We start from the raw sequence: 23,375 nt of genomic DNA, 5'->3' as shown, positions 1-23,375 counted from the left end.
GTTCCGGAAGGCTTCGACAGCGAATGTAACAGTGCATCTTTTGCCTGGAGTTCACATGATTGGGTGGTATTCGCGAATGTAACAGTGCATCTTTTGCCTGGAGTTCACATGATTGGGTGGTATTCGCTCACACGCACCCATGCTTTTATTCCGACCGTTTGGTTCCGGAGGGAGCGGCATGAAGCTCTGTTCTGTGTTGGCATCAATAGACTTTTGGTCCATGGTGAAGTCAGAAGCAGAGAATATCATGAAGGCGGGATTGGGGGATTAGCTAAAGAAGGTTAAAGTCTTCGCGATGTTGAGGAGCTTGCTTGGTGTTCCGGGATTCGCAACAGTGGTATGAAAGTGGGGGCGACAACACATGTGAAGTTCAGAGTCCTACCTTTCAGGGTGAAAACCCAAGGTCTGGCCTGAACTGGTTGTGCCTGGCAATGACCTTGTTGGAGGCATTGTTTTGAGAGCGGGGACTATCTTCAGGGTGAAAACCTAAGATCTTTGATCGGACAACGATGGCGCTGGTGCCTTTGTTCCCTTTTTGGAGGTGTCGCTTTTGGAGTCTGTATTTCAGGTGTTGTCTTGGTGGTGGATGTACTGCTGTTCTTTGGGCCTGAGTACTGTGGCGGGACTTTTATTTCTTAGTTTTCTTTTCTCCTTTTTAGCTGTGTGCATCCGTACTGCCATTAGACTGGTGCGTTGTTGCAGAGGCTGAGTGTAATTGGTATCTTTTGATATTAATATATTCCCTTTATCGAAAAATAACATGCATATGTTGTTATTAATCGTAATTATAAAGCTGATCAATTTTTAAAACTTCAACTTAAGACAAATAACTAGAAATACACTTGTTTGAGGATGTATATACTCGGGTGTAGGGTCAAATCTATGGTGTTTGTGCACGCCCCTCATCTACCACCAATGATGGCAGCGACCGATCCGAGCCATCCAAACACATCCCGCAGCCGGACTTTTTCTCTCCACCACCATCCCGTACCTTTCCTCTTCTTCTTCCCCGATCCAGTCCTCTCCCACGCTGCTCTCACGCTCTGACCTACCCAAGCTCCAATCCAAACCCAACCAGTCTCCACAATCTCTCCGATACGCCACCGCCGCCGTGCCCTAGAGCTTGCCCCCCCGGCCGGAGCTTAGCGTCGCCGTCGCCGCCGACACCTCACGCCCCAAACCCCTTCGCCTCTCACGCGCTTCGCCGCCATCGCCTCCCCCGTTCTGCCTCATCCCGTCCCTGCTGACTCTACCCCGCCCGCACATCGGAACATCGGTTCTTGAGGTACGCACGAGCTTCCTTCCATCCGCTGATTACTTAACCCATACTAAAATTTTGGGCGCGGGCACCATCTAGATCCGCCCTGGCCTCCTCGGCGGCCGAGAGGAGCCGCTCCGGGCTCGGGTCGGGTTTCCGGTACCTCACCGGAGCCGCCACCGGGTGGTGGGACCGGTGGATGGTCATGGGAGCCAGCGGCTCCAAGCTCGAGAAGGCACTCGGCGACCAGTTCCCGGAAGGCGAGCGATACTTCGGACTCGAGAACTTCGGCAACACCTGTTACTGCAACAGTGTACTACAGGTCTGCATACCCTGTCCCGGAAACATGTAGTTTGTTGCGCCTTGCATGCTGTTATCTGCAAAGTGTACATATGTAAGTGGTTCGATTAGGTGGCATGCTTGCTAGCCTTAGAGACACCTTTGTTTGCTTGCGGTTGACGTGAATATGCTCTTTGTTATGTTTGTATATAGTAGAATGCCCACTAGATTCAAGGTTGTGTTGGTATACTGTGGCATACATATGATGCAATTATACAAACTGTTCTGAGCTATGCAACACATGGATGCATTTTTCGTTATGCAGGTTAGATGTTTGGTTAGGATCACACTGTCACGTTCCCTTGCATATGATACATCGATACTTCCAACATCTACCTAATCAAACATTTGTTTTGTAGTATATTAATATGCTTGTTGCACAATAAATTTAGACATGGCAGCTTAATATTGGAAATTGATGCCTTTATCAGTTTATCTTAAAGACTTTTTCTGAACGATTAAAGCCTCGCAGCAAGATTAACTGTAATTTAGCGGTCTGTCATTATGCCTCTTTATTTGTTCAAATTCGGAGCATCAACTTGTTTGTCTGTCATTTCCAATTCGATGATTCGCCCCGATAACCTGTCTATTTTGTACTCCAAAACTCCTAATAGAGCTCAGGTCACCAACACCAGCTCTGTCATTCTGGAAGAAAGTTTTGAGTATCTAGTCAAGCGATATGTACCTCTCTCAGTTTTCCATTTTGGTTCATTTGTTTTTCATTTTAGTTCATTTCGGTCACTAGATGTTGCATCCGCCGGCTGAAACCAGCGATTGTACAAAGACAAAAATATATTTTATGGTTCTCCCTGAGTGAAAACATTGTGTCCTTAGGAGTTGGCAGTGAAAACAGAAACCACAACTCATTTTATAATGTTCGCGGCTGTTTATGCACTTCAGAATGTTTGTGTTATATAATTCAAGGTTTGTCATTTTGTCTGTCATTGAAATTTCTAATCGTGCTGTTTTGCATTGTAATTATTAACTAAGAAATGGCAGACTAGTGAACTATTGAAGCCGTATTGTAGTTTGAGATGATATTGCACTAGTTCACTGTCTTGTGAAGTAAATAGCGGCCAGCACTGGCGGAGCTACGTTAGGGTCGAACTGGGCTGTGGCCCACCCAGGATTTTCACAGAAATACGCTGTATACCATGAATCGCTGGCCCAATCTAATAGCATTAGCAAGCCCAGGGTAGCCACCATGCAAACAGGGCGAGCAGCGGTGACCCAGACTAGAGACTGGCAACAGCACTGAGAGCTCCTGGGTAATGGGGAGAAGCCCAATAAGTAAGAAGGAAAATAGACAAGAGAACAGCATGTAGCTCTGACCGCTTCATTGGTTTTTCTAGGTAGCTACTCTAGGCTAGCAGGTGATTTTTTTTCTTTCTCCAATTTTTTTTTTCTCAATAACTAGTAATAGGTAGCTTTGTTGGTCAGTTGAAAAGATCCTGTATCGCTAGGCTAGCAGGTGCATTTTTTTTCCTTTCTCCTAAAATTTTGTTGGTGATTTGATAGCATGATTTTTTTCACTCAAATTTCCCAAAATTCCTAGTCAACCAAAAAAAAAATCTGTGATCTCTTTTAGTTGGCCCGTCCTGATATTTCTTTCAAGCTCCGCCACCAGCCCATTGATACAGAGAGGGCCTGTTATTGTCTTATATCATGTACTGTATCGTAGGAAACAGAGGGCACAATAAACTGGTGAAGCTGTGTTGTATCATGATAGAATATATTGCAATAATTTAGTGTCATGTGTAGTAAATATCGGTTGACTCCCTGAAATGGCGAGGGCCTGTTATACCATGGTACACTATTGCAAGAATTAGCTATCTACATTTAGTTTTAACTTCGCACAAGAGATGTTTCTCTAGGCCGCAGATTATTATTCCAATTTTTATTATATGTGACACGCCTAGCAGTCCTGTTGTTCAGCAATGAGGTGCACTTGCCTTTTGTTTATATACTGCTATTCCACCATGAATACACTTAAAGTCACTTTTCATCACTGGAGAATTTTCTAGCCATGTTCAGCATAAAATAGATAGGTACTTCTGATATTGCAGGTGTGAGGTAGGCTGGACTATATTTTTTCATCTATTATTATCCCCATTCTCCATGACATAGAGTAGATCCAGGAGTAAAACTAGTCTTGTTTAATGCTTTTTCGTGCTTGGAAAGAAATTTCTTTTGTATATTCGTCTATTCATACATATACCAGCTTAGCATGAGCCGCGTATCCATGATGCTGTTAGTGCAGAATGCTGTAATTTAAATGTAATGGTGTCTGGCTAGGATCAACTTTGACAATGTGTTACTTTAGCTTTTCAGGTAGGTTTGAACTGTTTGTAAATTATAATCTAATAATGTTATCTTTCTTATGACATACCAAAGCCTGGTTTAGTTCTGTTTCTTTTTGTGATAGATGGTTTATTATGTCCTGCTCTTATCACATGAATTTGTTTGTCATGCCTGTGCAGTTGATTGTTCTAACACATCTGTAAGTGCATTGTTTACATAAACCTTCCTATACTTTTGTTTCAGGCACTTTATTTTTGCACTCCATTCAGGGAACAATTACTGGAGTATTATACGAACAATAAAAATCCTGGAGATGCAGAGGAAAATCTTTTGACTTGCTTGGCGGATCTTTTCATGCAGGTAAAGTTGGAAAGAGATAATTTGACCTATTAGTATCTGATATGTAGTTGTGTTTGAGCATGCAACGACTTTGACTTGGAATGAATGAAAGTTTGAAAATTGAATCTGCATATTCAGTCTTATGCAATCTATATTGCTTATTTTGGCTTCCCGCTCTCTAGTTACTTGACTGTGTTCCTTGGAGTAATGAACACCTATAGGGGCTAAGATCCTTCCTATGAAGTTGTAAATCAAACATCGCAGGGTGTCTTAGCCATTACTTCATTATTACACTGAATCCCCGCACATCAATGTTAGTTTTACCGCAATGTTTATGTAACATGAATATATAGCAGGATATTTCCGTTGGTAATAAATTAATGACAGTTTGTTATATTTCACTAAAGAAATGCTAGCTTATAATATATCATGTAGGTAAGCCAATCCAAGAAAAAGACAGGTGTTATTGCTCCAAAACGTTTTGTCCAAAGAGTGAAGAAACAGAACGAGTTGTTTCGAAGCTACATGCACCAGGTAACTTGACACATCATAACAGTACATGTTTTTGGTTGAGCCATGATATCCTCACTGTGACCTGATTGATGCAACATAAGGCAACCTTTGTAATATATATTCAGTGTTAAAACCAGTTATTGTATCCAAGTGAGAGCAGTTTCTGTATAATAATTTTTGTTATTTCGTGACAGCAACTTCAGCCATTTCATAGAGTGTAGTAGTGTTTGTCCTCTCATGTCCATGCATTTATCTGCTGTGTTGCTTTAGTGTAACCGTGCTAGCTTCCAAAACAGTTTCTTAGAAAAAATCTTCGAACCTGACATTTGGTAGTATTGAAGAATACATAACCAAGCAATATTTTGGAATGAATTCGATGGATCAACCTTAAGACACATGTGTAGGCAAGGTGATAAACTAGATAGAATTGATTCATAGCCTTCTCTTTGTGGCTAACTTCCAATTTTGCATTAGTCTAAAAAACCCCTCCAGTTTTGCACAAAACCTGATAATATCCTGGCTGCTCACTTGAGTAACATATTTGTCCACGATTGTTCTGTAGGATGCACATGAGTTCTTAAATTTTCTGTTGAATGAGCTTGTTGATATTCTGGAGAAAGAGTCTAGTGCTGCGAAGGAATCACCCCAGTCCTCATCTCCTGAAAAAGTTCCAAATGGTGTAGTTCACCCTCTGGCCAATGGAGTTAAGAAAGAGCCACCGGTTACCTTGGTCCATAAGAATTTTCAGGTGACTGAATCAACCCAGAAATTATGTATACCTCCCTTCAGCATCCAATATATTTGTTATCTTTATGTACTTATGACAACCTACACAGGGCATACTGACCAATGAAACTAGATGCTTGAGATGTGAGACAGTAACTGCGAGGGACGAAACATTTTTTGATCTGAGTGTTGACATTGAGCAGAATAGTTCCATTACAAGCTGCCTGAAAAATTTCAGCTCCACAGAGACTTTAAATGCTGAGGACAAATTCTTCTGTGACAAATGCTGCAGGTATATACTATATTTCTTTTCTACTGCTTTTCTTATCGGCAGAATGGAGGCATGACTTATGGTAATATGGCTTGCTTTGATATATCGATTTGTGTTTCTACCATTTTATTCCTCGAGTATGCTTTTTTCTGGTATATGTGGGCTACATCATAAAGGCCTGAGATGACTCTTTTCCTTCATCCGTGTGAAAACCTAGTTTAACAGAAACAGAAAAGAAGAATTTCGTAGCTACCATGGGAGGAAACATCAGCTTAACTTAATTTACTGAACTTGATTGTTCCAGTTTGCAAGAAGCACAGAAGAGAATGAAGATCAAGAAGGCTCCCCAAATATTGGTGATCCACCTAAAGCGCTTTAAGTATATTGAGCAGCTTGGCCGGTATAAGAAGCTTTCATATCGGGTTGTATTCCCCATGGAGCTGAAGATAGGTAGTACATCTGATGATGTAGATACTGAGTACTCTCTCTTTGCTGTCGTTGTCCATGTTGGGAGCGGTCCCAACCATGGCCATTACGTCAGCCTTGTTAAAAGCCACAACCACTGGTTGTTCTTCGATGATGAAAACGTGGAGATGGTTGAAGAGTCGACCCTGCAAACATTCTTCGGTTCCTCGCACGAGTACTCAGGCAACACAGATCATGGATACATCTTGTTTTACGAGGGCCTTGGTGGGAAGAGTTAGGTTGATTTTCTTCGCCTTCCCTCTTCCTCTTCTTTTTCTTTGGAGCATGCGAGTTCAACTGTTGTATGTACACAGCTATTTCATTACCTCCATGGAAAATTGTTGATCTCAGAGACTTGAGTATGAACCTGAGGAGGCCAGATTTTTGGTGGTTTTAGTGTACAGCGGAAATTGGAACTTTGCTCCCATCCTTGAAATAAGGCGCAAGCCATCGAGTATGCCCCAACCAAAGAATGTAACATTGATAATTGGCTTCTGTATATTTTATTCTAGCTTTGAATTTTTGATACAGATGTAGCCATTTCCTAGTTCTTAACTTCTGATGTAGTAGCAATGCCTACATGGGAGGGGCCTGGGAATGATATGCTCACTTAGAATTGTGTTGAATGTTTATTCTGAACTTGTCTAGACGATGTTTGATTTCGTGGATAGTTACAGTTTGCTTTGAGTCCATGATATCTTATGTATTGCCCCATTGATTGGCCCGCTGGAGGCAAAAGTAAAATCATAGGAAATCTACCTTTGTTTCATTAAGTAACTTGCCGCTAAGATAAAAGTAAATACTTGCAATACTTGAGAGGTACTCGCAATGCTTGAGAGGCTAGTACAGCCTTCTGCAGGAAAAACAAACGACATGGCATCCCTGTCAGACAGTATGAACGCCACACTTGTTTCTGCAGCACACAGCTAACTGGATACAGCACCAGGCTAGTTCCAGGCTTCCAGCGGTCCTAACTTCCAAATTCCAAAGGTAGAAATATTTAGTGGAGAATATTGATCTAGTAGCCTCCTCACTGATGCTTGTGTGTTGTGTCTCGACCGTATGTATTCATCGCCCACCTGTCTTCAGAGCATCTCTACCGTAAATTCCGCCGGAACTGAATTTTTCCGGTGGATTTGCGGGTTCGGGCGAAACGCGCGCAGATCAGCGCCCGAATACATGGGCCGGCCCGTAAACGAAGTTCAGGGGCCCGAGAAATCGAGCGGACGCCCCGTATTAAAAGAGTTCGCGGAGGGGAGTTCGGTTCGCAAACCCTACTCCCTTCCGCCGTTCCTCTCCCTCCGCCGCCGCTAGTCGCCAGCTCCGACAAGCAATCCACGTAGCACGAGCAACCGATCCGAAGCCCGCCGCCCCGCGATGGCTTCCCGTGGAGGATCCGGCGGCCGTGCCGCGGGATTGGGCGGCGGCGACTCACCGCCGCATCCGCCTGTCTTCCGCACCGACGCGGAGCGGCGGAAGTGGAACAAGAGCGAGGGCGCTCGGAAGAGGAGCACTCGCCGGTGGACGAACTGGGGGCTCACGCCCCCCAGGGAAGCTCGCTCGCTCGCTACGGCCCCGCCGGCGAGGGCTCCTCCTCCGGCCAGTCGAGCCGCGCACCGCGGCTGCCCGTGGCGGAGAGCGAGGAGGAGGTCGACCTCATCCCCGCGCGCTCGCCGACCATCTCCGCCGGGGACTACGTCCACGGCAGCGACGAGGAGGAGGCCGTCCTCGCTCGGGCGAAGGCGATCGGGCCGACGCGGAGGCTCGGCAGCCGCTTCCGCCGGGAGGAAGCCGACGCCGTCCGCTAGGTCAGGGAGTACAAGGCGGCCCGCCGGGAAGCCCGCGTCCGCCGCGTCAAGCTCGAAATAGTCGAGCTTGACAAGGACGACGCGTGAAGATCTTCCACACCGCCGACCATCTCCGCCAGCACCGGCACCGCCGCGCGCCATAGGTCATATAGGCCGCATTTTGCTTAGCTAGATTGCGCTTGCCGGTGTACCAGTAATTAAGTTTTTAATTTCAAGAACTATGTACGTATGTACGCTCAATCGGAGCATCTATGTCATCTAGAACTATGATCATCGCTAAATTTTACCCGCGCCATTTCGAATTCCTGAGTTCAGTTCCATTATACGGTTTCTATTCCGCGCCACTGCGAATTTCGACAGAACTTGCGTTTTCGGTGCACTGAACTCGGCGTTTTCAGTTTGCGTTTTTTCGGGCTCTACTAGAGATGCTCTCATCACATGTCATCATGGTACTCTTACCGCTTTGGAGCTTGACATCATGAAAACTGGTGCGTGCAAAAATAATCCGCGTCTTGCAGCTGTAGAAGGTCAGGTCAACATATACAAAACCATTTCAGTAATGCAACTGACAGAGTAGAGTAACCAAAGATCGCCAATCACACAGGGGATTTACAGTTATAGTCATGTATCAGCCCCCTACAAAACCCTCATTGTGTGATCCATAATACAGATCCTTTTTGGCAAATTCTAACAAAGCTATAACACACAGCCATAGGTTCTAGAGGATTAGATTTACACAACTATTATCACGTCCAAGTTCAGGAAGATCCAAAGATGCCTGCCTTGCACGCTCCTCAGACTATACACGAGCGCAGTAGGGTTGGGCAATTTACATATGAATTCCCACGCTGGGAAAACCCTAACCAATGAAATTTGGCTGCACTGAATTTTCCACATCCCTGCCTGTTGTCCTGCAATTCAAAATTCATCATATATCAATCAGATCATCATTCTCGAAAAAAAAAATCAGATCATACAAGGATATAAGAACCATGCATGTTTGTAACAATATAGCAGACGGCAAAGCAGCAATGTTGCAGCAACAGTGTTACATTATAGTGAGAACATCATGTTGGCTAAGGAACAACCGAACAACTGAAGGCAGATGACTAACTCACTGCCAGATACTGAAACGGCATCCAAGGGATTTATGTAGTGTCAATCCATATGTGGTGTGTACTCGAACAACATAGAATGGTTTGTTGCCTTCCCTAAAAAAACATATAATGGTTTGTTTGGTTGGTACCCCAGTACATGCTACCAAAAATCTGGGTGGCATTGCTTTCGTTGCCTAAACTTTGGGCAAGGTTGGCAAGAGCCAGCAGTCAGAAAGGGCAAAGGGGTATGCTCATGCCAAAACATTGGCACAACCATCCAAACAGAATCCAAATGTTGGACATTTCCAAACAATTTGCAGATTTGCACACAAACCAAACAAAACATAAGATCTAAGCATTGAAAAAATTGTACAAAAGAAGAAACTGTCAAGTTCCAGATCCACCAATACTATGAACACGAAAAGGGGTCTTGCACAAGCTGAAGTAAGAAGTATGATGTCTCCTATTTCAATTGATTTAGGAAGTGAAATTTTATAATGATCTAATCTAGGCGGTCTAGTGGCTATATTCCTTAGCTTTAAGAACCTTTGGTCGACACCAAATTTGAAATGCATATTGATCGTGTCTGTAGGCATGATTGCACGATTTTAGGCATATACTGCTTCACAGATAAAACATCCTTTTTTTGAAGATACTTTTTAGTGTTCCTTTTTCCAGGGATATACTTTATTAGCATCAGGTACTACTAATTTAATCTTCGACGGTATCCTGAAAATTAACTAAATTGCAATGCCATGGCAACATCAATGCAGTTCACTGAGAAAAATGAGTTACTGTGTGTGTGACTTACAATGACTGTGATAGCTGACTCCAGTTCATCATCAGGTGCGACTGAGGATGCCTATCCAAATAACTCCTACTAGAAACATCATCTTCATCAGCTGCATAAGTTTCAGAATGGCCTGATGCTGCAGGAGGCGACCAAACTGGGACCACACCACCTTCTCGCCCGGTCCAGCTACTTGACGCTTCTGACACAGATGTCGTGAAAACGTTTCTCATACGGTGCTGCGGTTGCTGAAAGTTATTGTGATGATGAATGCCATTGGTTCTAACAGCATTTCCCGTGCTACGGATCATTTCCTGCCCCTCAGTTCGTTGCTCAAAATGCATGCGGGATGGTACCTCTGCCCTACTATCCTGGCTATTCCCTAAATCAGCAGAAACTTCTGTTTCAACCCTGTTCAGTGAAGCTGTCATGGTAGGCACCATCTGATCCTGGCGTCTCTGTGCAGTTGTGGGCACATTGGCCGTTACCCTGGCTGGTTCCCAGTGAACCTCCATCTGTAAATCTTGGGGAAATTCGATTAGTGGCACATCCGAGGAGTCGCCAAGGCCCTCCTCCATCCCAGTGTCCATTGCGGCCCTCGATGCTGCCTCCAGCTGCCACATTTCTGATAGGGCTTCTTGTAGCCTGACTTTGGCTGCATCTAGCTCAACAATGGGGAGAGGATAGTTGGAGCCTAACTCAACTCCTGCAGCTTGCAGTACAGACGCAGGTGCATCCCACGGGTGGTGTATCCATTCTGTTGGCAGCCTTGCAAGTTCAGGAAGCCACCGTCGGACATATTCTCCATGTGGATCGAACTTGTAGCCTTCGAACTGATAATGTATGATAGATTCACAAGGGAAAACATCAGTATTCAGTACTATTTTTCATCACTGAATAGTCTCTTTTTCTATAGAAATTAATAGTTGCACGTACCTGAGGGTTGTCAATGTGGTCGAGCTCTCGGCTATCAGGGAGAGAGCCAGAGATGTACTGCCAACCTAGTGCGTCACTCTCAAGATCAGCATCCAGTAAAGTGTCCCAAAAGTACTTCATCCCCCATCGCCATGGTAGTTGAAGGACCTTGACGAAAAAGCTTGACACCACCACACGTATACGATCATGTAACCACCCTGTCGCCCACAGCTCCCTCATGCCAGCATCAACAAGAGGGTAACCAGTCCTTCCCTGGCGCCAAAACTTGAAGGTGCACTCATTAACGATCCAGGGGAAGAATCTGAGGTGGGCAAGGAGGGGCTTCTCATGGCTGCACGGATGGTTGAAGCAAAGATACCGTGAGTACTCCCGGAGACCAATGGAACGGAGGAACAGGGTGCAGCTCTCCTCAGCTGCGTGGTTTCCCTCGTTGCTCCATACGAGTTGCTTCATTCGAACAAGGTGGAAGACCTTGCGCACACTCAGCTCACCAAAATGCAGGTAAGGTGATAGGAGGGAGGTGTTTGCGCTATCTGCTTTCTTGCGGTTCACCGAGTAGTCAAACAAAGGGCCATTCAGGAAGGCAGTTAGCGCCTTATCGGCGTTCTGCCAGCCTGGTGACCATGCTCGTGCGAGAAGCGCATTGCTTCCCCTCTCGGAGTCATCCTCGAAGATCAGATCATCCGATGGGCACATCGATAAGTCACCTGTTGATTTTTTTTGCCAGTGAATCAGTGAGTACATTCCAATATCAATTGGTGATGCAGTTCTTGTCATAATCAAAATATTATGATAGAAATAAAGAAGACCGAACATAAGATTTCTAGACTTTATGTTCTTAACTATTAATAAACCATAGCGTTTGAAAATCGGGCAATCACCTGAGTTGATCTTCTTAGGGGGCAGCAGTGGTGCTGGGGGATCATACGGCATACTCAGGCACCTATTCCAGAACGGCATGAACATGTTGAACGGATTGCCTTCATCATCGTTGACCTCCCATGGATCATACAGAAGATCTGCATTGAAAGATTGCACGACGATGCCCTCCGCAGCCAGCATCTCCTTGAGCCTGTGGTCCCTGACCAGCGAGATCGGATCTGAAAAGATGGCCATGACACAGTCATTGTTGAGTTAGATGAGGGCATGATGCCTTCTGTACGGGAACAGACCATATGGTCTCTACAGTCAGGAACAATCAGTTAACTGAGACTAGCTGAAAGTGCAACTGCTCAAGTGCCTGGAGACTGGAGAGTATAGCTAAACAAGGTTAGTGCCTCATTGAATTGGTTAGTTGGGGGCAGCAGAAAACTCGCAATTAAGGATGTAGTTTCCTGAAATGTTCATAGCTAGTTTACTTAATGGGGAAAGCGTAATCGCAGATGGCCAAATTGGGAATCGCTACTACAATTGACATGCACAGTAGAGGTTTGTTAGACTCTCAAGAGCATGACTGCCACATACTGGGAAGGACAATAAATTAAGATACGATATGATAGTTTAGTAGAACAGATCTGGTTTAGCTTGGAACACATCAGCCGGAAGCCGAAATAAGGAAAAGGTAGCTGGATTATTAAATTATTATGGAAATATTAACTTGTATTTTACATCTAGCTAAGCTAAGTTGAAGTTAATTTGGATCATCAGCAGCTGAGAATTTAGCAAGAAGCGAGATCTTGGCGAAGAATGTCACGCAGGACAACATGCCTTAGGCATACGCGGCGTCACCAGGGACTCAATGGCTGGTGACGAAAGAGTGGAGGGGTGTTTAGCAAAGTGTGTTGTGGGCCTGCGTGCCAGCTGCGTGTGTGTGGTTGGGTATATCTCAAAACTGCTGTAACTGAATCAAGGCATGAGATGAATGAGAAAGGAAACTGAACGAAATTCTCTCCCTCTTTTCTCCCCCCTTCCAAGTTCAGATCCTTCTCTTGTTCAATTCGTCAGATCCTGCTAGCCATCATACTAGTAGGTGGTACAATTGGTATCAGTAGTCACAATTCGAGCCAAGGGATCCGGGGGTGCTCCCAATTCGCTGTGCGGTCCAGTGACGCGGCGCGATTTCCTTCGAGTTCATCGCCGCTGATCTGCCCGATCTGCCGGTGAGGAGTCACGACGACGAAGGCCAAGGTATCGAAGCCATCTCCACAGACGCAGCTCGTCCTGGAGGCGATGGGAGAGGCAGCTGCGACCTCGGCGGCCGAGATCAAGGAGGTTCGCTCGGCGGTTGATCTGCTCCACGGGCGTCTCGCCGTGGTCGACACGACGCAGCAGTCGCTCGTCGCGCAGCTGAGTATCATCGCGGAGTCCGTCCAGGCGGGGTCGCTCACACAGGCGGCCAACGCACGCCAGTTCGAGGCGATGGAGAGGAGGCTCGAGGAGGCGATTGCGACGCTGGCGCGACTCCATGGGCGCTCACCTTCACCGGAGGAGGACGATGCGGACCCCGACGACGCCATCATCACCGGCTGCGGCAAGGTAACCAAAGCTCATGTCTCATGGACGGGAGATACGGCAGGAGCGGGCATGTCATCAGCACATCACCCAGGGGCGTCCCCGCGTGGCGATGGGGACGGGCTGTTGGGAGGCAACAATCATGATGCGGGCGGCGGTTTCGGAGGCGCTGGTGGCGGTAGACCAGGTGGCGCTGGCGGCGGTAGACCTGGTGGCGCTGGTGGCGGTGATTTCGGAGGCGCTGGTGGCGGTAGACCAGGTGGCGCTGGCGGCGGTAGACTTGGTGGCGCTGGTGGCGGTGATTTCGGAGGTGCTGGTGGCGGTAGAAACGCTCCAGGAGACGCAAATGCTCGGCACAACCTGAAGATGTCATTTCCTCGATTTGATGGTGAGAATCCCAGGATTTGGAAGGATAAGTGCTTGGATTATTTCAGGCTTTTCAACGTTAATCCTGCGCTCTGGCTGGTATCAGCGACGCTGCATATGGATGGTAATGCAGCTTTGTGGCTCAAGGCGTATCGATTGAGACACGACATCACCACTTGGCCGATGTTGATGGCAGCAGTGATGGAAAAATTCGGAGCAGATGATTATCGACGCTATCTGAAGCAGTTTCTCGCCTTGAAGCAACGTGGATCGGTCGAGGAGTATCAACTACAGTTTGAGTCCCTCTCTTACCAGGTATCCATTCAGAATCCACACTATGATGAGCAATTCTTCGTCGCACAGTTCATCAAAGGGCTGAAAACAGAGCTCCGCGGAGCGGTGGAAGCTCAGGTACCTGACACAGTGGAGCGAGCCATATTACTGGCTCGAGTCCAAGAGGAAGTTTTGGCAGAGACCAAACCTTGGGAAAAGAAGAGCCAAGGCGGGTACCGTCATGAGACCCCAATTCCTAGATATGAAGCAGCCAAAACAACATTGAAGGTCAACGGTGACAACCTGTGGAGAGACCGCCAGTTGCGTGAGTATAGGCGAGCAAACAACCAATGCTTCCGATGTGGGGATCCTTTTGACCCAACTCACAAATGCACCAAGAAGCAAGGCGCTGAAGTTCATGCACTTGAGGCAGAGGCACAAGCGGAAATTTTGTCTGAAGAGATTCTGAATCTGATGGAGCTTCATGATATAGCCCAAGCAGAGCAACTCAGCTTGTCAATTCATGCAATGTCGGGAACTGAAGGCTCCGAAACTTTGAAACTGAGAGCCATGGTGGGAAATCAAGTTCTGTTGATATTGGTGGACTCTGGCAGTAGTGACTGTTTCATCAATGCCAATATGCTGTCTAGAGTGAATTGTGTAGCGCAGTCAACAGACCCCATACCGGTGAAAATGGCAAATGGAGAGTTCATGCAATGCGACAAAAGAGTGGAACAGTTCACTTGGTGGTGTCAGGGCGAGACTTTCACCACTTCCATGCGAGTATTGGAGCTTGGAGCATATGATGCTATACTTGGCATTAATTGGCTCAAGCAACACAGCCCAATGGTGACAGATTGGGCGAACCATTGCCTGGCATTTCAGCATAACAACAAGTTCATCAAGTTGAAGGGAGTAGCAGCACCAACCAACACAACCATCCAAGAACTACCAGTGGAGCAGCTATTAAAATGGTACAAAGGAAACGAGGTATGGGCAATGGCCGTGGTTAAACCTGATGAGAATGTCCAATCAGCATCTGTTCCAGAGGAAATTCACACAGTTCTACAGCAATTTCCTGATGTGTTTGCCGCACCAGATGCTCTACCACCAGAAAGGCAATACGATCATGCCATACCTCTGAAACCTGATGCCACTCCTTTCAATAGCAGGCCTTACAGATATTCTCCTGCTCATAAAGATGAAATTGAGAGACAAGTGAAGGAAATGCTGCAGGCAGGGATCATAGTGCATAGTATGTCTCCCTATGCATCTCCCGTATTGCTTGTACAAAAAAAAGATGGGTCCTGGAGATTTTGTGTGGACTATAGAAGACTCAATGAACTCACAGTCAAAAATATTTTTCCTATGCCAATCATTGATGAATTGCTAGATGAACTTAGTGGTGCAAAAATTTTCTCTAAGTTGGATTTGAGAGCTGGCTACCATCAGATTAGAATGCTACCTGCTGATGAGCATAAAACAGCTTTCAAAACACATATGGGACACTATCAATTTAAGGTAATGCCTTTTGGCTTATGCAATGCCCCAGCAACATTTCAGTGTGTCATGAATGAGGTTCTCGAGCCTTGTTTAAGGAAGTCAGTGCTGGTATTTATGGATGATATACTGATCTACAGCCACTCTCTTGCTGAGCATGTAGAACATCTCACTACAGTACTTCACCTGCTGCAGCAACAACAACTGTATGTTAAAGAGAGTAAGTGTTCTTTTGCCTGCACAAGTCTGGAATATTTGGGGCACATTATATCTGCTACTGGTGTCTCCACTGATCCCAAGAAAACTGAAGCAATGACAAACTGGCCACTGCCCACTACTGTAACTGAACTCAGGGGTTTTCTCGGGCTTACAGGGTATTATAGAAAGTTTGTGAAGAACTATGCTATTATTGCCAGGCCACTCACTTGTCTGTTGAAGAAGAAAGCATTTCTCTGGACAGAGGCAGCTACAGCAGCATTTTTGGCACTTAAACAAGCAATGCAACAGACACCAGTTCTACAGTTACCAAATTTCCAGCTTCAGTTTGTAGTGGAAACCGACGCATGTGACTTGGGAATTGGAGCTGTTCTTATGCAGGAACATCATCCTATTGCCTTCCTGAGTAAGCCACTCAGTGCTTCTCACCAACAACTGTCCATCTATGATAAGGAGTTTCTTGCTCTGTTGATGGCAGTAGAACGTTGGCGCCCGTATCTGCAACGCGGGGAGTTTATCATACGAACAGATCATCACAGTCTTAGCTATTTGGATGATCAACAGTTGCAGTCTCCTCTGCAACGTAAGGCTATGGCAAAATTAATGGGTCTCCAGTTCAGGATTTCATACCGCAAAGGAAGTGAAAATCTAGCAGCGGATGCCTTGTCTCGGGTGGGTCATCTGATGTCTATTCAGGCATGCACGGAGATCAAACCCGCCTGGCTACAAGAAGTGCTGAATACTTACGTCACTGACTTGGATGCACAAAGGCGTCTTACTGAGCTAGCAGTGATCAGCCCTGATAATCAAGGGTATGCGCTGACAAATGGCTTGATAAGATATCGCGGCAGAGTCTGGGTGGGGGCAAATTCGGCTCTTCAGACAAAGTTGATTGCAGCTCTCCATGCTAGTGCCATTGGTGGACATTCTGGAGTGGAGGTGACTTTTCAAAGACTGAAACGTCTCTTTGCGTGGTCAGGCATGAAGACATCAGTACAGGCGTTTGTGAAGCAGTGTGATGTGTGTCAACATGCCAAACATCTCAACCAACATCCCCAAGGACTGTTACAGCCATTACCCGTGCCAGAGGGCCCTTGGAAAGACATCACAATTGACTTTGTGGAGGGTTTACCACTCTCAGAAGGCGCCAATACTATTCTGGTGATTGTTGATAGGTTCACCAAATACGCGCACTTTGTGCCCATGAAACACCCGTTTACAGCTCCGCAAGTGGCGCGAGTGTTCATTGATTCCGTGGTAAAACTTCACGGCATGCCTAAGTCAATTGTTTCTGATCGTGGATCCATCTTCACAAGCATTTTCTGGCGGCAGTTGTTTCAGAAACTCGGGACTAAGTTGAAATTCACTACAGCTTATCACCCGCAGACGGATGGCCAGACGGAACGAGTAAACCAGAGCCTGGAAATGTACCTTCGCTGTAGCATTCAAGAAAACTCGAAGAATTGGAAGCAATGGCTCTCCCTCGCAGAATTCTGGTACAACTCGTGCAATCACTCTTCCATTGGTATGTCGCCATTCAAAGCCTTATATGGGCATGAACCAGAGTTGGGCGCTATGCCAACGATAGAGGTAGATCAAGATGCCCCTGCCATGTTGGTAGATCGCTCTGCCCATCTAGAGGTGCTCAAGGCCAAGCTAGCTGCTGCAAGCAATCGCATGAAACTTAAAGCAGACAGGAACAGAACTGAAAAGGAGTTTCCAGTTGGAGATAAGGTATTGCTCAAACTTCAGCCATATGTGCAGAAATCCGTGGTTAATCGCATATATCCTAAGTTGGCATACAAATATTTTGGGCCCTATGAGATTCTGGAGAAGATAGGGAAAGTGGCTTATAAACTGCAGTTACCACCTGGGAGTTTGGTACACCCGGTTTTCCATGTTTCTCAGCTGAAAGAGTTTTGTCCAGATTACACTCCAGTATACAAAGACCTACCCACTTTTCCATCTTTGGACACGACTCTGACAGTGCCGGAGAAGATTCTGGACAGACGCATGGTGAAGAAAGGTAATGCTGCAGTTGTCCAAGTGCTTCTGAAATGGACCTCATTACCTGAAGATTACGCTACATGGGAAGACTGGGAGGTAATTACATCCAAGTTTCCAGAGATGCTTGCTTGGGGACAAGCAAGTGCTCCTCAAGGGGGAATTGTCACGCAGGACAACATGCCTTAGGCATACGCGGCGTCACCAGGGACTCAATGGCTGGTGACGAAAGAGTGGAGGGGTGTTTAGCAAAGTGTGTTGTGGGCCTGCGTGCCAGCTGCGTGTGTGTGGTTGGGTATATCTCAAAACTGCTGTAACTGAATCAAGGCATGAGATGAATGAGAAAGGAAACTGAACGAAATTCTCTCCCTCTTTTCTCCCCCCTTCCAAGTTCAGATCCTTCTCTTGTTCAATTCGTCAGATCCTGCTAGCCATCATACTAGTAGGTGGTACAAAGAAGAAGAAAAGCTTTCTTTCTTGTTTAGAGAACAGGCATAGGAGAGCAAACACAAAGCATATTTCAACCGAAAGGGAGCAAGCAAACCGTAGAGGTGGTTGAAGAAGAGGTGCGTGGCGCCGGTGTCGCGGACGAGCTGGAGCAGCGCGACGACGGCGTCGGGGGACCTCCGCGTGACGAGCTTGCCGGCGCCGAGGCGTTGGAGCGAGGCCTCCAGGTGCTTGAGGCTCTGGCTGAGCCACCACCGCGACACGCGGCCCGGGAAGTAGGGCCCGTCCTCCTCCGGCGACCAGACGTACGCCGGCACCACCTCGCCGGCGGTGCGAGCCGCCGCCGCCAGCGCCGGGTTGTCCTCCACCCTGAGGTCCCTCCGGAACCAGACCACGCTCTTCATCCCGGCGGCGTCCCCGCCGCACATCGACGAGGAGGAGACCGACATGGCCGGCCAAATCCAATCCTATCCTATCCCGCCCGTCCAAGAAACCACCCCCGAGTCCTCGGATCAAGAGGGCGTCGGGGAGACCATGAACAGTGTGGAGCTCAGGCTCTCGAGATTCCCGGGAACAGTGTGGAGCTGCGCTGCAGCTGGATTGGATTGGGTTAGGTGATTCTTTGGCGTCTTCGACGCAGGAGCCAGAGCTTAGCTACTGCAAGGAGCCATTTTTTCCTCCTACTATTTTTCTGCGTATTTTTGCGAGTATTTTTCGACTGTTTTTTCGTCTGGTGTTGTTGCGGGCGGCGGGTTTTGGCCGTGCACTTGTGGTCCAATGGTGTGGCCTGTGGATATCGGTATTGCTTTGCTTGGCTGGGTTTCATCTAACTTTTCCTCTCCTCCATTTATCCTGGTGACCATTCTCCTCTCCCCCTCGGATAATATTCCTTGGGTTTGTGCCAATCTTATTTGCCAGAAATCAACCGTGCATCAAAGATTCCAAACGAAATCCGACCCTCCGATGGTTTTAGGGACTAATAGTGATAGGAGGACATCACATCTACGAGATACAGCCAATCCTAAGCTTTTCAAGTCGATACCATATTATTCCATACATGATTCGCCTATATCGCCGTAAATATGGGTGGAGCTAAATTTCGGCGGGGACAATTCGGATGAGTGGGCGCAATTCTAGTATAAATTTGATTTTTCCCAGTGTAATTCTTTTCAAGCATGAATGGATTACATTGATGCTAAAAAAAAATGAGCGGGGCAGCTCTACATGGGTTCGCCCTTAGCCGTAAAAGTAACTCTTGCTGATTGTGTCAAAGTACATGTTCTCCAAGAAAAAAAAAAACAACTTGTTTAACAAGGAAGGACAAAAAAAAATCCATCAGATACTTTAAAAGTCACCCACCCGTACAACTTGCAGGGGACTCTCCAAAAACCTCCAACTTCGTTGTAAATTTTAAGGCTTGGACCCTTTTTTTAGAGGATCATGTATACCAAGATTTAGTCGGTGGGAAGAGAACTTCCATCGTGCTTGCGAGCATCCGTCTTCCCCATCATGACACATTGTGTCCTCTATTAGCCACGTCCCTGCTGTTGGATCAATGCGGCCTACAAGCTTCTGCGGTCACCTTGCATAGTGATATGTTTTGAAAGGATATTCGAATTGCTATAAGCTTTACAAAGTCCAATCAAACCACAAACCAAAGTGTCTAAAAAATTATTTACGCAGCTGCTCTGGACTTTAACTTGAATACGGGTCCTACTGCTACAAAACTAAGATTTTCTCTCCTATGAGATGATCACCACTTAATTATCTCTCTAGTCTTCACAAGGCACAATGAATTCTCTTCTCCGCTTGGTTGCCTCCACCATGGGCCAATGACTTAGTTTATTATGCACCCTACCCCTTTTCTATGGGTGCATAGCGAGTCCTACCTTGTTGATACCAATAGAGTATGTAGTCGAACCAGATCCTCTTCCTCAACCATGAATTCATTCGACGGTCACAAAATATACATCTTCTCGCCCTTAGCAATCTTACAACTAACACACGCAAATGCCATCCTGCTATGTTTTCTCCTTCATCTTGACAACAACACAATTATTAATTTTCTCTCACGTGGCTTTGTGTGATTGTGGAAGAAAGGAGTGCTAGTTGTAAATGTCTATGATTTGCAGCGAGGTCCTCTTTCATCATCTTGGATGCACATAGTGGATACCTTATGCGCCATTTGTTTAGTGAGGCCTATGAATCAGCCAACCCTAAATAATTCCTATTGGTCAGCCAAGGTGGAGTAGATGATGTGAAGCTCACCTCTCAATGAAAGAGAGATAAAATATTTTGGCAACCACTTTTTAGTACTATCACGATTAGCTAGTTTAGGTAGGATGGTTTACCAATATGCCTCTATTTCTCATAGTCAACATCTGATGTAATATGAAAGGAGCATTTATGCCAATAAAATAAGTTCTCATAAAAAGTAGTAGAAGAAAAAGGAACCAATAGGTTCTATGAAGTAAACAAAACATTGCTAAATAAAGAGTGGTGGCAACTAAAAGCTCTAGAATCTTCTAACGACACTATCATTTTTAATCAAAACATGAGATATAAAGAACCATGAAGATAAATTGTTGATCCATCATTTATCCTGAGATCGTTACTTGTCTTGATGCATAACAATATAGAATGTACATGATGTTCATTAAAGGATGCCAGTCCATTACTTTCTTTGACACGGAATAGTTTGTTAGTTTATCTTTTTTAAAGCCATATATTTTGGAGTATTTTCTTTGACACATGAAAAATCTTCTTTGGCGAGGTGTGCTAAATAGCCCGTTCCACGAGTTTGCAAGGAAAAATAATTCGTGCAAAATGGTATATTTGACACTGAGGCAAGACCAATGACAAGTACCGCAAATTTAGAACCAGTGCACCCGCTCCATTGAAAAAAAGAACAACATGACTGTGCAAGTCCTTTACCGAGGTGGACTGAAATGGAAAACATGGCATACATTTTCTTATTAAGGGCAGGCCTAATGAGGTAAAACAAAAGGACGCCCCTTAAGATAAGATGGAGAATTACAACTAATATAGAAGTACTACCTCCATTTAAAATAAGCATAGCAACTTCATCTACATACGAATCTATCTAAACGTGTTTTAATTGTAAAAACATCATATTTATATAAAGTTGCGACATTTATTTTTAAAACAGGGTAATATATCGATTGTCATAACATCTAATATATATTAGGAGACAAATGAAGTAGCATATTTAGACACGGGCACTCACCGTCGTGTTTACGTATCTAGCTCGATTACACAGTTTAGTTATTCAAAAATCTTTTCTCTACCTTTCGTTAGCTACCGCCTACCGGTAAGCATCACACCTTCAAATAGTCAACTAAATCATGAAATGAATCATTGTGTGACCGATTGCGTCTCCTTTTGAGCCACTGTTTGGAAAGTAAATTAGTTTCTCCTTTTGATCCACTGTAGGAAAGTAAGTTGTTGATCAAAAGACGCGCACTGAACCTAGCTCCAAGAGGCAGAAGAAAAAAGCTGTGAACCTTTCACATGGGTGCATGCACTCTAGCTAGGACCAACGAACGAATATATTCATCTGTAGATGATAAGATAAATAAGCGAGTTTTTTTGCAAACTGGTTACTACGAAACTCGATTAAACTTACTCTGCCAGTAAGTTATATAGTTATCCTATCATTAAGTTGAAAAAATTTCGGGAGTGAAGAGTTTCCTTTAGACTATCCATCTAAAACTTGTGATTTTTTACCTAGGCTGCATAATTTCGAATTTGGATATGAAAATTGGCACGTACATACACACGTGCATCCTCTACATGCAAAAGTTTTATTTGAAATTTTTAGAGGTCTAAAAATATGGATATTTGGCCCGCACAATAAATTGGGTTTCGTTGAACTCAACTTCAAACATGTATTTTCGATAAGATAACCAGGGAACCGAGTTTGCTATATGAGAACGAGAGGATATATAGGGCGTGATTGGTTGCTCGCAAACCCGTTTCTCGCACCTGTTAGGAAAAAAACGTGCGATTGGTTAGCTCGCTCATACGGAATTTCTGCAGCGCACACAAATGAAAGCCCAAAAGTTGGCCGTGGAGGCACACTCGATTCGGCGGTTTCTGCTGGGACAGGTGCTGGCGAGCGCAAATTGACCAAAGGCGTGCACGGGGAAACACGGGGGAGATGGTGGGAGGTGGAAACAGGATCCGCGTTTAGGACGAAATCTGCAAAAAGAACGAAACCCACTCTAGCAGTGAAGGTGATGGCGGGAACGATTTAGATCTGCGACACCATCGAAATCTCCGTCGCCCTCTCCGTCTCGCGGTCCCGCAAGTGTGGTTGTCGCAGATCTGCAGAAGCGGCGAGTCGTCTGAGCCTCCATCAACCTCGGATCCTTATCATCTCCGGCTCCGGCATGAGGTCGCTTTCAAAGAAGGCTGTAAGCACCTATAACCCACTCCCACCCCTACTGTTAGTGCTTTAGCTCGTTTGCTTAAACTTCATGCCAATTAAGCTCATACTTATGCCACATCAAAATAATTAAGCCGAGCTGCAGAGCCTATTTGTTCAAGCGTGTGCCCTCGTAGATGTGCTTCAGGTCTGGATCGTTTTGATGCACAAGAGAGCGAGTCATCGACACTCTAGGACCCAAATTTCTTGGTTGGGAGTTCCTTTATCAAAGGCTATGTCACATATGCACCAATGTTTCACCGCGATAGAGAGAGGATCACAAATCTGAACTACATCTACAACAATAGCGATGTAGAAGTTGTGAGGATGCTTAGGATGAAAAAAACAGCTTTTAAGCAACTTGTGTTGACATTAAGTCCAAGGAAGTTGCTCAGAGATAGCATATCCACACCTGCATCGAAGATCAAGTGGCTATGTTCCTTCATGTTCTTGGGCATAACCAAAGATTCCAAGTGATTCACAACACATGAAGGAGATCGACTGAGACAGTTTCTCAATACTTCAAGGAGTTCATGTATGCTACTGGAGAGCTCAAAGGAGAGATGATCAAGCCGCCATCTACAAGCACTCTCACCAAGATGAAACATAGTTACCGCTGGTTTCCATATATATTTCAAGATGAGCATCACTATCTTGCAGTCGATTAGACAAGTGTATTGCACTGCGCCTAAAAATTTGTTCTTGTTCATGTCATGATTTGTATTAGAGCGATTGATGGTACTCATATCACTACAAGAGTCCCCAGAAGAGAGGCTCATGCTTATAGGGGACAAAACACTACACCGGCCAGAATGTGCTTGCCTCTAT

The 23,375-nt window shown here is 45.5% G+C and overlaps 2 protein-coding genes across 2 annotated transcripts; one reads left to right on the top strand and one right to left on the bottom strand.

Moving 5' to 3' along the window:
• The first annotated feature begins 1,180 nt into the window (after positions 1-1,180).
• On the top strand, positions 1,181-6,874 carry LOC124673614 (ubiquitin carboxyl-terminal hydrolase 4-like). Its single transcript, XM_047209661.1, has 7 exons — positions 1,181-1,285; positions 1,358-1,580; positions 4,142-4,258; positions 4,673-4,771; positions 5,313-5,498; positions 5,587-5,768; positions 6,052-6,874. The coding sequence occupies exons 2-7, from the start codon at positions 1,458-1,460 to the stop codon at positions 6,449-6,451; spliced, it is 1,107 nt and encodes a 368-aa protein (XP_047065617.1). The 5' UTR covers positions 1,181-1,285; positions 1,358-1,457; the 3' UTR covers positions 6,452-6,874.
• A 1,717-nt stretch (positions 6,875-8,591) lies between these two features.
• LOC124670027 (cryptochrome-1-like) lies at positions 8,592-18,904 on the bottom strand. The gene is made up of 5 exons (XM_047206543.1): positions 18,198-18,904; positions 11,725-11,943; positions 10,844-11,550; positions 9,929-10,740; positions 8,592-8,931 (listed from the first exon to the last, which is right to left on the bottom strand). Exons 1-5 carry the CDS (start codon positions 18,547-18,549, stop codon positions 8,880-8,882), a joined length of 2,142 nt encoding a protein of 713 aa, XP_047062499.1. The 5' UTR covers positions 18,550-18,904; the 3' UTR covers positions 8,592-8,879.
• Between the last annotated feature and the right edge of the window lie 4,471 nt (positions 18,905-23,375).

The sequence above is a fragment of the Lolium rigidum genome, chromosome 7 (genome assembly GCF_022539505.1).
Source record: "Lolium rigidum isolate FL_2022 chromosome 7, APGP_CSIRO_Lrig_0.1, whole genome shotgun sequence".
In the NCBI taxonomy this organism is placed as follows: domain Eukaryota; kingdom Viridiplantae; phylum Streptophyta; class Magnoliopsida; order Poales; family Poaceae; genus Lolium; species Lolium rigidum.
The sequence above is the reverse complement of the archived record's forward strand: the minus strand, read 5'-3'. Positions and strand labels throughout refer to the sequence as shown.

Excerpts from the sequence above, each read along its gene's own strand:
- LOC124673614 (XM_047209661.1), top strand. The coding sequence starts at position 1,458 with ATGGTCATGGGAGCCAGCGGCTCCAAGCTCGAGAAGGCACTCGGCGAC. Across the intron at positions 4,772-5,312 it reads TTCGAAGCTACATGCACCAG|GATGCACATGAGTTCTTAAA; the intron begins GTAACTTGACAC and ends ATTGTTCTGTAG. Across the intron at positions 5,499-5,586 it reads TGGTCCATAAGAATTTTCAG|GGCATACTGACCAATGAAAC; the intron begins GTGACTGAATCA and ends CAACCTACACAG.
- LOC124670027 (XM_047206543.1), bottom strand. The coding sequence starts at position 18,549 with ATGTCGGTCTCCTCCTCGTCGATGTGCGGCGGGGACGCCGCCGGGATG. Across the intron at positions 10,741-10,843 it reads ACCACATTGACAACCCTCAG|TTCGAAGGCTACAAGTTCGA; the intron begins GTACGTGCAACT and ends ATACATTATCAG. Across the intron at positions 8,932-9,928 it reads AGTCAGCTATCACAGTCATT|GACAACAGGCAGGGATGTGG; the intron begins GTAAGTCACACA and ends TTTGAATTGCAG.